Below are 17,038 nucleotides of genomic sequence, written 5' to 3' on the forward strand. Positions count from 1 at the left end.
TTAAAATGATCTTAGTCGCATCTAAAGTACAGTTTGATAATAATACAATAATAATAATAATAATAATAATAATAATAATAATAATTTAAAAGGATTCACAAATATGCAAGTAAACACGCACATTCACGTGACTAAAGGTATTTTGTTACAAATACGGATTACTTGAGGACTTCAGATTTAGTTTTAACTTCACTTCTTACCATCCCTATTGTGTGGGTGTTTTTGTTTTTTATTTAAAATAAACTGGTGTTTGTTTTTGTCGTTGATCAGATGTTGATATGGATGACTCCAGAGGAACAAGGGTCTTTCTCAGGGCTCCAATTATGACTCCAGTGTCTTTCTGGCAGTGTTTAGTGGTGGACTTGTAATCTTGCAGGGATTTGAACTCGGAACTTCAGCCCCTGTCCCAAATAAGAAAATGTCATTTACAGACATTTACGTTTGAAGTACAATGAACCGCGTTTCGTCACATGTTCCATGTCGGGAAGAAATTCGGGTCAGATTGCAGCTTCTGGAGCAGCTGAAGGCTAAGAGTTTTCTTAAAGGATCAGCAGTTTGGTCGTGCTGGATGAACTGCTGAGACACTTCTGTCCACAAAGCTCACGATTTATTCTTATTAAACACTTTACCTGAAATGTCTTCAGCCTCCTCCCGAGGTGGGTTTCTAACAAGGCCGAGGTTTTATAAATAAATAAATAAATAAATAAATAAATATACGTTCATCAAATTCTTTATAATTTATTCTAATTCTGATTATTATTCTTCTCCCCCTCAAAAGATCTCAGTAGATCAGACAGTAATAAGAGTAATAAGATTCACTCTTGTAGTAAAGCTAAAATGCTATAAAATGCTAACGTGTTGAGAGATGAGTGGGAAATGAAATGAATAATTCACTCTTCTTCTACATTCAGGCAAATGTTCAACATTTATCAAACTACATGTTGAAGTGTAAAACCGACTTTAATGCTTAATAAGTTTAAAGAATTCGGGGAAGTTTTGATTAAAACAGAGGTAAAAATCATGCCTGAGGAGCGCGCGAGCATATTTAATTCTTATAGAGCAAAAACGTTCATTTAATTTAAACGTACGATAAAATGTACGTCGCGCGCACGTCTACATTTTTCATCACGAAAGAAAATGTCCAACTTGTGCTTTTCTCACCGCCATTTAACAACTGCTACATATATTATGATTTTATTAAAGCAGATCTATTAAGTGTGTTCATCAAGCATTAGTCTGGATGATGTGGTGAGTCTCTTGTGGAACACAATTCCATTACATGCGCTGTAGCAGATTTCTGGGCCAATTCAATACAAGGTCTGGATTCATTCCTTGTTTTCCCTCAAATTTCTCAAACACATGATGATTGGGTCTTACTTCAGTGTGAAGAGTTTGAATTCGATTTCATTATGAAAAATTGCTTTAAATATGCAAAATATATCGACTGCTGGTTACGAACGCGAAATGTTTTTCTAGATTCTAAACCAAATTGCACTCGGAAAAAAGTTACATTTTTGCTTAAACTATAGTTTAAAGGCTTTAAAAATCCTTTCTCGGTTTACCGAATCGTTATTTTTCCCCGGAAGTTTGACTGAAAGCTGTTTTCTTTGCACTTCGTTTGAGTGTGAAGTTCGTTCATGTCCGTCTAGACTGATTACGACTCTGTTTTGTCTGGGATTCTACCTTGACCTTGGACCTCCGGCCAGCTGGCGTTTGAAGGAATGGTCAATATTTGTGAGCTATTTACCTCCAAGCCCAATTTAGTTACTTCTTCTCTGTAGATACTCAAGTTTTATTTACTTTACCCATAACCAAAACGGGGTTGTCCTCTCACAATCACAAACATCTCACATGTAGACTCGTGCTAGTCAGGTAATATCGTTCTCAGATGTTCTTCACACTTGTATACCTGTGAAACATTCGTCCAGCAGATAATAAAACATGAACACATGATTCACTACAAACTTGCTGAATATGTTTATTTAGATTCCAACAAAAACAATAAAGTTAGAATTTCGATTTAAAGTCAGTTTTTTATGCACATATTCATTTTTCTTTTTTCCACGTAATAATATTGCTGATATCGAAGCTACATTGATGTCAAATCTGCATTTTAATAAAAAAAGAAGATTTTGCGCCTTCACTAACTTGTTCTCTTCCTTCTGTAAATGAGGTGTCCTCCCCTTTAAGGCTAGTTTAAGCCTTCTCTTTTCTCAGCCAATGAGAAGCTCAGATTTAAAATGATCCTACAAAACGTTGTGTATTAGCTTCCACTTAAAGGGATGAGATGTATTTTCCTTCTACTTCTCTTTCTCTGCTTCTTCTTCTTCTTGTTAGTGTCAGCAAAAAAACGCTCGAGCAGGTCTTTAATTACGAATCGCACGGATTGTGTCTTGGGCGGACGCGCATGCGCAGAGAGAAAGAAGAAGAAGGGAAGAAAATGAGCTTGGAAGTGAGAGGTGAAGTCTCCCCTTTTTCGGAGCGCTAGTCGAGTTTTTTATTAATATAGCAAAAGCCTTTGGCATGACTTCGACGGCTGTGGATACCTGACATAGACCTATTTATTTATTTATTTATTTGCAACCAAGAAGAAGAAGAAAAACCAAAACGAATCACGAATGAAAATAGACACGTTATGGAGGGACTGAGCGGGAACTGTCCTGCCTCTCACTGCAGGGATCTGATCTCTCACCCCGGACTGGGGCGACACTCGGGGACTATAATGCCCCACCAGGGCTCGATTTACCCCGAGATCTCTTCATCGGAGGGCGGACGGCAATGTCCCGGGCCTCAGACACCTTCCTCCGGTGCATCTTTGGGTTATAATTACCCGTATTCTTACTACGAATGCCGTTTAAATCACGCTCACAGCGTTAACGTGCAGAAGCCGTGCTCTTATCACCCCGCTGAAAAATACCCCGAGCACGGGGAAGAGCTCTCCAACCGAGCCAAAGAACTGGCTTTCTACCCTGGTTTTGCAGGCTCTTACCAAACCGTCCCGGGATATCTGGACATGGCTGTGATGCCGGGAATCGGTGCTCATCCAGAAGTGCGGCACGAGAGTTTAATCCCGGTGGATGGATATAATCACTGGGCACTGAGCAACGGCTGGGATGGACAAGTGTGTTTTTCCAAAGATCAGAGTCAGCAGAGCCACCTCTGGAAGTCACCTTTCCCAGGTTATATACTTTGCCAGCAACAATTTAAAATAAATAAATAAATACACCTACATAGATTTAACACAATGTTTTATTTATTCGTGTAATCTCCGAGCTGGTGTTTAAATGCGTAATGTCTATTTATAGTTACTGAAAAAAACATTCTGACAGAAAACAGAAGACGATTAGCACGTTGTGAATGTGCTGTGAATATTTTACATCTTGTAAACACTACTGAAGTCAAATCGGTTTTTATAAATGTTTTAAAAGCATCGCAAAAACTTTATTTACAACCCACTCTGCCTCAGCTTTTTCCCACATGAGTTCCTGGAACGTCGACTATTCACACGCAGCGCGTCAAAATTTGAGGCGTGTGTGTGTGTGTGTGTGTGTGTGTATTATCGTGTGCTAATATTCATCATACTGAGATCCCTTTATTCTTTGATTTATTCATTTACATCATTATGCAGTTAAACATTCGATTATTTGTTGATTGGTATATTTACAATATTTTAGTCTGAATGTTATTCATTACATTCATTTCTAAAAGCAATTTTTCTTTTTCTTTTCTTCGTCTTCTTCTTCTTTTTCGCCTTATTAATGTTATTATTAATGTTATTATTAATGTTATTATTATTATTATTATTATTATGATTATTATTGTTATTATTGTTGTTGTTGTTGTTGTTGTGGGGTTTCTTGTGCTAATATTTTAGAAACAGGAAGTAAAAGACCCGTAGCCATGGGCCTGCAGCACTCTGTGTATAGGCCTCTGTGTGTGTGTGTGTGTGTGTGTGTGTGTGTGTGTGTGTGTGTGTGTGTGTGTGTGTGTTAATCCTATTTAGCGTCCACAGCACACTTATTAAAATTATATTCCCAGAATATCTCTCAAAACAACACCCCCCACATACACTTACTTAGACAGAGAGAGAGAGAGAGAGAGAGAGAGAGAGAGAGAGAGAGATGGGAGTAAGTCTTCTTTCTGGATCTGGATGTTCTCCAGGTTCTGGAATCCCTGCGGTCAGTGGAGGCGCTTAACAGCCAATAGTTTGTCTCTCTATTGTCTTCTGTAACACCGTCTATTAACATGACACCGTAAAACAGCGCATGTTATTTATTTATTTCTGTTTTATATACACCACACCAGTACTCACAATCTCCCTGAACTCAAAACTCAATGTGCTGAGAGTTCCTAACACTATCAGGCATTATAATGTTGAACTTGACTGTATATTACCTGCAAAAAAGAATCCTTCATGCTGGCATTCATTCAATCCACACCCGATGATTGTTTGTGTCCTGACGTGTTTCTTTTGTATATCATGTGCTTTTATATTCTTCTTTTCCAGAGGTTGTGCCACTGCAGCCTGAAATTAGCAGCTACCGCCGAGGCCGCAAGAAGCGCGTGCCTTACACCAAGATCCAGTTAAAGGAGCTCGAGAAGGAGTACGCGTCCAACAAATTCATCACCAAAGATAAAAGACGGCGGATCTCCACCGTGACTAACCTCTCAGAGAGACAAGTTACCATCTGGTTTCAGAACCGCCGTGTAAAAGAAAAGAAAACCGTCTGCAAGTCGAAGTCGAACGGCCACATGCACGCAACCTGAGCAGAGTCGAATCTTTGCTAAATATAAAAAATCGAATAAAAAATGTATTAGCATATCTATTAATCTGATGATTATGTGGTTAATGTTTGGTAAACTGTGATTATCCCAGCCACTCGGAAATTAGCATAGTACAAGTTCAAAAGCAACAAACAACAACATTCTTCAATGATTCGAGTAGCTACTGTAAACAAATTCCTGAAATAAACAAACAAACAAATAAATAAATCTAATTATCATGTGTTTGTTATGATCTAGCCTAACCTCTTTCTCGTTTGACTCAAAGCCAGACCGATGTCCATTTTATAAAGTTTCAGTGATTTTGTTTGTATAAATGAAAATCAAACTGGGGTTTTACCGGTTCGCTTATAAAAACTTTAAATCGGGCTTTTTGGGGGCGCGCGCGTTCGTTTAATTCATTCCTATGAAACAAAGTTTGCGTGAGAAGTGGTTAAAAGTTAAAACCTATATTATAACAATATTCATCAAATCTCACGGTTCAAAGAAAAAAGCTGAGTGTGTCTTGTGTTGGAGCTGAAATGTGCAAGTCTGCAGGCTGAGTGTGATATTGTACAGTGCCGTGCTTAATTATTATTTAATGAAAACTCTCGTGGGACAGAATGTGTAAATTACTATTATTTTATCGTGTATTTGATGTCATTCTCGTTTCCTTTCTCTTTGAAGGATGTTTGTGTCACGAAACTGGAATGTTTTGTTATTGCCTTGTGGATATTAAAGAGTATTGCTTATTAATTAATGATTTGTCATCCTCTCTCTCTCTCTCTCTCTCTCTCTCTCTATCTCTGTGTGTGTGTGTGTGTGTGTGTGTGTGTGTGTGTGTGTGTGTGTGTGTGTGTGTGTGTTTTCGTCTTATGCTATACGGTCGATGATTGAATGAAATAAAAAAACACAATAATTTGTTAATGAGTTCAGACCGCTACTGGTCTATCGGTTTATTTTATTTTAGATGAGCTCGTCATTTAGTAGTCAAAAAGTATATTATTCTTTCTGTTTTGTAATTTACAACAACAATAATCAAAAAAAGTTAATAATCACATAACCAGTTAATGAGAAAAAAGTTTTAAAGAGTTCTCTGTATAAATAAAATCTGTTTCCAATCCTCCCTCTGTAATACACCACAGGCTTCTACAAAATAATGTTTATAAATGTTATCAGACTGTGCAGACCGGACAGTTTCTGATCATAGCCATGGATAAATCTTATAAAAAATTATATTAATATATTTGTTATTTTTTGATATTTGAAGGATTAATGGTTCACCACGTGACACTTAAGATAATAATTGTCAGTCTTCATTCGAATTAAATTCATCTCTCTCTCTCTATCTCTCTCTCTCTCTCTCTCTCTCTCTCTCTCTCTCTCTCTCTCTCTATATATATATATATATATATATATATATATATATATATATATATATATATTACATTCAAATTCAATTGTATTTGTCACATACACATTCATACAGAGTACGACATGTAGTGTCTATAAATGATAAATGCTTTATACACACACACAACACACAACACACACACACACACACACACACACACACACACACACACACACACACACATACACGTATATACTGTAGAAAGAGAGAATGTGTTTTTGTTTTAGGTGAAGTGTAGGACGGTTTGTTTAAAGTAGTATTATAGTAATATAATTATACTTCTATGTTCTCGCACACAGAACTCTGTATCTGATATTTACTGACAAATATAAAATAAAACCCTGTCTGTATAATATGGAAATATACAGAATGCTGCATAAAGTAATGCCTTTCAAATATTTTATACTCGTATATTACAGAAAAGTTGATGGTATGACGTCATTTAAGTGACGTTTCCGAAATGCTCAGTGCTACTTTGCAATTAGCAGGTTATCAAAAAACAGCCTTAAAGTCAGTCTCGTCTGCTATTGTGTATTTCTGCGACTGTTTTGGATACCCTTGACCATGACTATGCAGTCTTTGACCTTGAGACACACACACACACACACACACACACACACACACACACACACACACACACACAGAGAGGAAGTGGGTTTGCTCTGGATACAAAATACACATTTCCACAGATGTTTTAATCCAGTCTAATAGGAGCACCACAACAGCTGCACGTTGATTATCTATTTATAAATCGTGTTTATTCTGTTTTATTTTTTATTTGCAGTCCAACATTAATTTTTCTGAACTCTAATTTTTTATCTTCTATTCGTGCTGAATTCGTGCTGAATACTGAAACAGAAACTAAAATTGAGACCAACTGCGCAACAACTCTTTCCTACTTTGTCATAATTTTATTAATTGTAAGCGCGGCGTGTAAAACTAGTGTTTTGACACGACCTCAGGTCATATAGTGTGGTATTTTGATGCCGGATAGCAGGTAGAGACACGCTCGGCTTAAAAGCCACACTGACTTGGATAAGTTGGAGCTGTGAAGTCCTTTTTCCCCTCTTTCTGGCCAGAAAGACAAATAATGGAAGTGCCAAATGGAACAGAACTTTCTCCTGCGAGTTTCATCAGAAACTTCTCATTTGAAACGGCTTAATGTTTGTAAGTGTGTAATGTGAAGGGCGTCTACATTTTCACCCAAAAAAAGCAGGTAAGTGAGTTTGGGATTTATGATTACACACGACAAATGCAGATTAGACAGATGATTTGTGTAAGTGAGAGCTGAGGTTATGAGCTGCTTATGAATATTCTTACATTCTCACAGGCAGTGTACATATTATACTAAAGCTCCAGTTTCATTAAAAAGGTCATTTAAAATTAAAATTCACAATGTTTCTGCATGTGTGTGTGTGTGTGTGTGTGTGTGTGTGTGTGTGTGTGTGCGTGTGTGTGTTTGTGTTATACAATAAAATAGTACATATAGTATAAAATTGTAAATATTAGTGTACTTGTTAAATGCTCTATGATGCTGTATGCCTTTAATTCAAAAATATCTTTAAACTTTTATTAACATTTGAGTTGATTAAACATTTTATTCAGCTTATATATTTTATATTAATGACAGTATGGTAGCACTTAAATCCATAAAACATAAACATCTGCGTCCTAATGGCACTTTGGGACTTGCTTTACATAAAACGATTATGTTAAACTGACTTGGGCATAGCTTCATTGCCATCAGCATAATATTATTGAAAATGCTGTTTTAAATACTTGATCAGTAAAATAACAAATATTTATTTATAAAGACCAGTCAAAACTAGCTTTTGCAGTGCGCTAGTTCTGTACTTAAATAGTGCTTCTAGAGCTAGTTGTGACCGGTAAGTAGTGTGTGTGTGTGTGTGTGTGTGTGTGTGTGTGTGTGTGTGTATATATATATATATATATATATATCGTGTTAACGAAAGAAAAAATTAAAATGAAAGGTTTTTATCTCTAAAAATGTGTCATGTTCTTTTTAGTCACGTGCACATATAAAGGCTTCTTTTCGTTATTAATAATGGATGAAATGTCTTGTGTACTGAACCCATACTTTATTTAAGTTTACCTCAAAATGCATTTTTAAATGTCTGCTTATTTTTTGTTATTTGTTAAGTCAATACTATTTATAAAAAATAACACTATAATGTGAATGTTTTTATTTTCCCACAATAAATCTTTCATCTATTCCAAAAAGGAGTTATTTTATATTACGATATTATTTACGATATTTACAATATTACATTATTGCAATTCTTATATTTGACTTTGCAACTTCAATTTTTGTATTTGTGTTTTGTTTTCAGCTCCCGAAATAATAATAATTATTATTTTTAAATGTCAGTCGTTTATATAGTGTTTATGAACACTGTAATACTGTACGGTTTTAAAAGATTTTTGGCACATGTTTATATTATCTACATATTTACACACACGCACGCACGCACGCACGCACGCACACACACACACACACACACACACACACACACACACACACACACACACAATGTTCAGTGGTAACTTTGTTTCTGGAGTTTTGAGTCAAAAGGTGGTGCACGACAGCCTCTGGTGGTTACTCTGAGTAACTGCATACTCTTCAAAGATTTTTGTTTTGAACTGAACACGTCTTTATTTAACACCAAGTCTGAAACATACAGAGAGAAAAGAGAAATGATCATTTATCTGAACATTACTTATTACTTTAAGTTCACATGGTAGTTATAGATCCGATATAATAAATATTCTGTATATTTTCACAGTGTAGTATATAATGCCACAGAAAAGCAGAAATGATTCGTATCTCAGATTAGGTTTGAATTAAAAAACTATCAGAGGTTGACCAAATATTATAAATATTTTTAGAGTTCAGAATTCAGGTGTTTCTTGGCGTCATGTAGACATGTTATTTTATATTACACAGCCTTGTTACACTGCAATGTAGTGTATATTATATAAATATTCTATTATTCATTATAACAATTCTAATGTGAATAAATACATTATTGTAAAGTTGTTTTTGTTGGGAAAGTCAGCTTCATTTAATTTTCATAACGCTTCTTTTTCTCTTCTGTAGAGAAAGTGTGTTTTAAAATTGGAAAAAAAACATTATATATATATATATATATATATATATATATATATATATATATATATATATATATATATATATATATATACATATAATGTAAACTTAAAAAAGAAAACGGCTTAATAGTTTTATATATATATATATATATATACTTTAGTGTTGTTTTTTTTATATTACACTTTTAGTTTTCTGTTTATAACTGCCAAAACGGTAAAGCGATGGAGGTTTATGGTATATTTTGAGCGGCCAAACAATATTAAAAAGTTTGTAATAATAATATAATTTTTATATAATAATACCTGTACAACAGTATAATCATGGTTGTGTTGGAATCGTGTTCTGAACAGTGCCGTTATAATAAAATCTGTTCTTTTTGTTTGAATGTTTTTTTACAGGGTGGTTTTTATTCTGTATAATCTTCTGTATGACTTATTTATCAATATAATTATTGAGTAATTCGCACATAATGACGTTATTATCGCAGTTATGTTTGCTTCTTAGGTTTTAATACTTCAATACGTAAAAAAAATAAATAAATAAATACAATTCAATTTATCAATGCTTTGTTTACTGCATCATAACAATTCCACGTCTTTTTTAAGCAGGACTTTATCAGTTAAATATTATCGTTTAAATACGTTTCAGAATGTTTAATATCAAGAGTTTCACATCATTTTTATTTCTCTTTCATTTTGCAGGAAAACAATATCACAACTTTTCAGAACTACACAAAGCGTCGATGCAGCAGAAAGAAAGGAAACACCCTTTTGTTGACACTTTTGTGATGTCTGGACTTCAGTGCACTAGACAGTGACCTTGAACTGGACGCGGCGCATAAAAGGAGAAAAGTTTATTCTCCTTAGAAGACACACAAAAAAGAAAAGAAAAATAGAAAGGAAGACGGAATATGCTGAGGAGGGAAACATTAAATGAATTTCAGATCGTCTGATTGTTCATGACTGATTAATTCTATGCGGAATTATTTTGTGGGGAAAAGCCACCATGAGTTCCTGGACATATGGACGAATTGTGAGGATGAGAATGAGAAAGATCCATCCACAAAATCTTTGCTAGTAAGTTGCTTGCTAACTCAATCCGTTTATTAACATGCACTTGAATGTAGGGTAGAGATTCCTCGTGAATGATCTCACTAAGACTCATACTGAGGTCAGTTTTTATGTCAAGTCCACTATAAGGTATGACGTATTTGCTAAATGTATTGATCTTTAATAGCGTTATTAGTTCAAGCGTTATTTGTTTTTGGCAAACAAATTTTTTTTGTTTGTTAGTTGAGAGAGAGAGAGAGAGAGAGAGAGAGAGAGAGAGTATTAGCAGCTTTAGGCCCACTGATCCTCAGCGATGTTAATTTATTCTTTTTGTAATTATACACTGCACATGCGCTCAGCTGAGACTTATTAATTGCTGCTTATTTGAGCACGTGCCCTGTATCACCGCTTCATATATCCTTATATCATCCCATGCTGTTCTATAAACGAATTTAATAGTGAAATAAAGTTTTTGTTGCGCACAATAAACAAAATATTTATCTTGGTATATATTTGTAGATCTATAAGCAGCTATACGAGTCAAATTGTTTATTTATTTTCCAATCTCGTGGCGGGAAATATACAACACTGAAATATTCCGCATGCTACATCACCCAGGTGCATGATGTGTTCACGTGCATACGTGTTTATTATCATTAAAATAATGGATGGGCATTTAATATATACTAGAGTAATACATGTAAAAAGTGTGTATCGATTTATTAAACCTTTCGGATTTAATATAGAGTGTAATCTTGAAAACTGATAGATAAATACAAGTTGTATTTACTTTTTTATGGTCTTAAGGCTATGGACAAATTATTTGCAAAAGATAACTCCCGAATCGAACCTGACGAGGATTTGAGAAAGAGCAAGACCCATTTCTGTTCTTGAAACTTTTTGACTTTTTCTTATCTGCTGAATAAACTCTGTTAGATGACTTACAGTTTGTTTTATAAGTGAGAAAACTGTTAAGTTGTTTACCGAGAGAATTGACCTCGACGCCATGATAACGTTTTAAGCATGACTATTAGACTTCAGTCTGTTTTTACCTGTTACCTCTGTGTGTATGTGTGTGTGTGTGTGTGTGTGTGTGTGTGTGTGTATGTGTATATAAATACAGCATTTGTTGCTATACGCCTTAATTAAATATATTAATAATCTGTCTTGGTGCTTTGTTCTTACACTTGTATATTAAGCTGTAGGAATTCTTAATACGCCCAACTGTTACTGCTTTATTGGATATCCACCGAAGATTAATGTAAAAAATAGAAGAATAAGCTGCACTCTTAAAAAGTGTCGCAGTCTGAAGTGCACAGATTTTACAGAGCTGTCGATGACCCCGTTACTGTAAAGTATCACGAGCGTGTGGCTTTGGCCATCTGTCTGTTCCCTAATATTGGCTTGTAAAATAGAAGCCTCTTCACTTTATGTGACATTCAATTTATTTAGAGTTTGATCTAAAACCAAGTCCTTCACTATAAAGTCATTAAAATTGCGCTTGTGTCTCCAAACAAAAGTAAACTGCTGGTGTTTTGTCTGGTGTTTTGTCTCCAAACTTCTGGTGTTTTGTTTCCAAACTTGTGGTGTTTTGTAACAAACACCTGTCCAACAAAACCTTTTAAATTATACAGTGGAGCCTTTTACCTTTACACAGTATATAAATATACCTGTAGTGGTCTATCTATCTATCTATCTATCTATCTATCTATCTATCTATCTATCTATCTATCTATCTATCTATCTATCTATCTATCTATCTATCTATCTATCTATCTATCTATCTATCTAAATATAATCTGCGCACTCTACATTTCACACCACACGATTCAATTCAACATGTAAATTCCATTAGTCAACATATTTCTTTCAAGAAAACGGATTCCGTTGGGTGCAAAGAAGAGTCTATTGGAGTCACGTGACTTCGAGTCTAGGCCAATGGCACGCGCCGCTCGTTTTAACGACGTTAAATGTCAGATATTCTGCTATAAACTAGAATCTCGCGCTCAGGCCCGGCGAAATGGGAGAGCACAACCTCCTCAATAGCGGGTTTGTGGGACCTTTGGTGAACATCCACACAGGAGACGCGTTTTACCTCCACAACTTCCGGTCATCTGCGGGTCTTCCTTCCCTCCCTTACGCGCGACGGGACAATGTTTGGACTCAACCGGAGCCGTGCAACGGATACATGCAGCCGTTTTTTGGCAATCCGGTGTCCCTGAACCCCACGTTTAACCGAGCGTGCGAGATTGCGCGACAGGAAGAGAGCAAATGCTTCTACAGTGGAAGTGGAGGTGGAGGAGGTAACATCCGGGAGAATTGTGCCAACGTGAAACGAGATGACAGAGCGAGAGACGACTCTTCTTTGGCCGTAGTGAGAGAGCACGGACTGGCAGATGCTAGCATGATGGGCTACGGATACGTTGCAGAGCAAGTGAGCCAGAATCCTCCATCATGCCACTCTATGCAGTCGGAGTCAGGGTCATCTCTCCACGACACGGAAAAAGTGTCATGCAACATCGCTCATTCCTTAGCAACTCATGCATGCAGCACAACCCAAGGTGGAGGTGAGAAAACTGACGTTTATCAGATTGTCTTATTAACTAGCATTGTTTTCATTTAGTAAAATGTGTTTACTTATAGCTGGTCTCAGCATTACAGAGTCAGGAATGTGGACGATATAACAACAACAACATCCATGAATCTTTATAAGAGTTCAAATGAAAGCATTTACCTTCATAAAAGCTTACAACAAAATCTTAGCTGTTTCTCTGCACTGCTGTTTGTCTATTAAATCTCAGCCATGCTGGGACAGAAAAAAAAGTGCCATGAAAATAAAACATGGAACTTGGTTGGACACCATTGCCACTAGGGGAGGCATGAGAAAAACATTTCCCCAGTACACACAGCTTTTATACAACCGCACACAATTATTGGACAATAAAACAAAATACAAGATATAAAGTACAAATATTATTGAAAGATAAACATAATGATCTTGTTTAAGTTCATCTTTTGATATATGTCGTAAATGTAAACCATACTGCTAGAAACAACGTATTCCAAATATCTACCAAACCAGTCACACAACACCAATCCTACACACACACACACACACACACACACACACACACACACACCAGAACAAGTCGTGCTTATACTAATATGCCTCTAATTTATTTGAAACTATAGATTTATAAAATATAAATGTCTAAAAGACAATCCCAAGTATTTTAAGTTAGTTTTACACAATTTTAAGACAACACAATTCCACTTCAATGAATGATTAAATTAGATCATATTTCACACAGCACAGCACTATTGAAATCTTCTGTGCATGTTATGTATCTGCTCATGAGCACAGTAGAAGATAGAGCATTGTTCTGTAATCCTGCGATGATTAAACTCGGATTTTTAAACAGTTTATTCTCTCATGATTAAACGTCTTTGTCTCTCCAAGTCCCCCAGGTTCTCTCATTAAAACAGAACAACTACTGAATGTATTGTTTGATTTTTCAGCTTGCTTTTTTCTCTCCTCTCTACATCTCACCTGTGCTCAGGTGCTCCCTGGTACCCGGCGCACGCGCGAAACCGGAAGAAGCGCAAGCCCTATTCCAAACTGCAACTGGCCGAGCTCGAGAGCGAGTTCATGCTTAACGAATTCATAACGAGGCAGAGGAGAAAGGAGCTTTCAGACCGACTCAATTTATCCGACCAGCAAGTGAAGATCTGGTTTCAAAACCGACGCATGAAGAAGAAAAGACTGATGCTGAGAGAGCAGGCTTTGTCTTTCTTTTAGAGAGAGTGGAAGTAGAAGTGAATGAAATAACAGCAAAAACAAGTATATAAATACAAATACAGCATTTTAATAACCCTTACAGTGTAGAACTGACATCAAATGTGTTGGTTTCTGCTTACGTGGGTTTATTGAAACACCGAAAAAGAGTGTTAATTCAGTTATGCTGTAGAAATGTCAGAACTGTTACACTACAGGACCCAGATACTCAACAGAATCCCGGATTAATAATTAAGAGCTGGATTAAAAACTGCAGCCCAAAGTTTTTCTGTGTTAAACTAACTCAGTTTGTGTTGAATTAAATCTCTAGTGATGAAAGTAACTCCTCTAGCGTTGAATTAACTCTTGGCCACCAGTGAGCGCTGTAAGAGTTAACGTCTAAGTTAAAACACCTACAAAGTAAGAGTAGAAGAAGACTGTATTAAATTTAGATTTAATCAACAGATATATTAAACACCTCACTCAACGACACCTAGAACCCTCAAGCTTGGTCCTTTTTTGGAAACTTTACAGGTAAAATCCTACAGCTGAGTGTTTTTTTAATCCAGGTTCTAAGTAAAACCATTTACAGTTAGTTGGTTTACCAGCTTGGTGTATTAATTACAAATAATCTAGAACATTGCTGTTAGTGGAAGTAATTTATTATTCATTCGAAGTTGCATTTAAGCGTTAAATTAGCGTTAAATTAATTACCGCCATCTATATAATTCAACACTTAAATCTGCACCGAAATCTTTACTAACACATTTTAAAGTAAAATGAATTTTAAATATAGTTTTTTCACGGTTGTATAACCAATCATATTTAATACGCAAAATGCAAAACGCGAACTGTTACTTCTTACAGTCTTGTACATTTAACGTGTTTTGATTTTTTTGTACTAGAACATTTTCATGCAGGAATTTCATCTGTTACCTCATATCTTCTCTCTGTTGCTTTATCTCGGCAAGACACAAGCAAAAAATAGCATACTTCCCTTTTACAAGAGTAAATAATTCTGATTTTAGATAATAAGCCAGCAATTAAAACTGGAGTCTATGCCGTTTATTTTAAAAGCAAATAGTAATTAGCATTTTAGCATGTTTAAGGTAGGATATTGAGAACTTGTGGAATGTTTCAGCGCCTTATGAACAAAATGTGAGCTCTTTTATGTTTAAAAAAAGTATTATTGGTAGACAATAGCATGACGCATTAAAAAAAACAAATGCTAAAACATTTTTTTTTGTTGTTAAGTGAAATTGCCCGATGTAGAACCGAACAAATGAGCGTGGGTCTGGAAAATCTATTCAAATAACTAAGCTCTTTTAATGCAATATTTTCAGTGTCTTAGATTTCTTTATACTTATTATCAGGAATTTTTTCCAGCCTTATATCAATACCACTATATGCTAATTTATGTATGCATACATCAAAATATAATGTACCGTCGTGATATATTGCTTTGTTGTTGTTGTCGTCGTCGTTTTTGTTCTATATATATATATATATATATATATATATATATATATATATATATATATATATATATATATAAGAAAGAATAATTAAAATGAACAAACACCGGACAGTACATTTATGAAATAAAAAAAATATCTGGATTTTCTGCAGCCTTATCATTATCACACTGGATATAAATGTGGCTGCGGCCGTGTTTATATTCAGAAATCCCCAAATGTACTGTGATCCAAAGAATAGATAAACTATATTCAATATATATATTTATATGTTTTTTCCATCCGCTGTTATTTTGGAGATGTGGCGCCAGGGATCGAATTTTTGTTTAGTTACTATTCGTTTTACTCATGTTTTTACTTATCCATCTGCGTATTATTATTATTATTATTATTATTATTATTATTATTATTATTATTTGGTTTTTTTTGTTTGTTCTATATCTCCGATCATTTTTTTTTTCAGATATTTGATCAACAGTAACTGTTTACTGCTATAAATAACTCTTATTATACAGCAAATATTATACACACTTTTGTTTAAACAGGACGTGTATCTTCCTTCAGGTGATTTAGGCTTTAGGCCACATGAAGTTTCGTGTTTCGCCGATTAAAATAAACATTCCATTTTTTTGTTCATTTAAAAAATGGCGCGTTTTTTATTTCAGTGCAGAAGGTTAAGAAACGCTTTTTGGATTATTTTCAAGATTACATTTTCTGTATTAAACAACTATGACTGAACGGAGTTTAATTATGAGCCTGAATATTCACTGTGTTTGATTTGGAAAGTAATCGCAATGCAACAAGGGCCGGATTAATGCACGCTCTTAAATTTGCTAAATATTTCTATGCATTTTCACTGAGTGGTTGCTCGTCGTTGACTAATTGAAATCTGCTCTGTCTATGCATTCCAGTGTTTATTTAATAAACCTTTTTTTCATGATCGTAAATTCCTAAATATTCTAGCCAGCTGAAAGCAATCTAAAAGCTATGAATGATCACACTCTTATGGAAAAAGTCAAGTAGAACACTCTTCCGAGTTCAAAGTTCTTAGGTTTTGCTCTCTGGGGGATCCTATAAACTGAGCATTTCCTTTTGGGGTTTCAAACAGGAACTTCTGTAGGAACCTGTGAAGAGAGCGGAGATGTTTGATCTCTACTAAATATTGCTGGTTGTCTTGAGATCGTGTAGTATAAATGATAGTAGGATTATATGGTTCTATCCGGGATAAGAACAAATGGCAGACTGTGAACGCCTCATAATGCTAACATCACAGAGTAGAGGGAATTAGAAAATGCTTGTACTATAGCACAGTATTTGCATGCATTAGTAGCTTATTTAAATGTTTCTTCTGCTCATTTTCCTCTAATTTGTCCCCGAAATTTTGTATAGTAAACTGTAATGAAATATGTGTTGATAAATTGCTTAATGTGACGA

General features: G+C 35.2%; 2 protein-coding genes across 2 annotated transcripts in view; both read left to right on the forward strand.

Moving 5' to 3' along the window:
- The first annotated feature begins 2,295 nt into the window (after nucleotides 1-2,295).
- hoxc13b (homeobox C13b) lies at nucleotides 2,296-5,486 on the forward strand. The gene is made up of 2 exons (XM_046875326.1): nucleotides 2,296-3,179; nucleotides 4,508-5,486. The coding sequence occupies exons 1-2, from the start codon at nucleotides 2,636-2,638 to the stop codon at nucleotides 4,765-4,767; spliced, it is 804 nt and encodes a 267-aa protein (XP_046731282.1). The 5' UTR covers nucleotides 2,296-2,635; the 3' UTR covers nucleotides 4,768-5,486.
- A 6,874-nt stretch (nucleotides 5,487-12,360) lies between these two features.
- Nucleotides 12,361-17,038, forward strand: part of hoxc11b (homeobox C11b) — a 15,317-nt gene continuing 10,639 nt past the window's right edge. Inside the window, exons 1-2 of the transcript XR_006928759.1 lie at nucleotides 12,361-12,921; nucleotides 13,915-14,663. The gene's annotated coding sequence lies outside the window, so the exon portion shown is untranslated. The remainder of the gene's footprint in view (nucleotides 12,922-13,914; nucleotides 14,664-17,038) is intronic.

The sequence above is a fragment of the Silurus meridionalis genome, chromosome 19 (genome assembly GCF_014805685.1).
Source record: "Silurus meridionalis isolate SWU-2019-XX chromosome 19, ASM1480568v1, whole genome shotgun sequence".
Lineage (NCBI taxonomy): Eukaryota > Metazoa > Chordata > Actinopteri > Siluriformes > Siluridae > Silurus > Silurus meridionalis.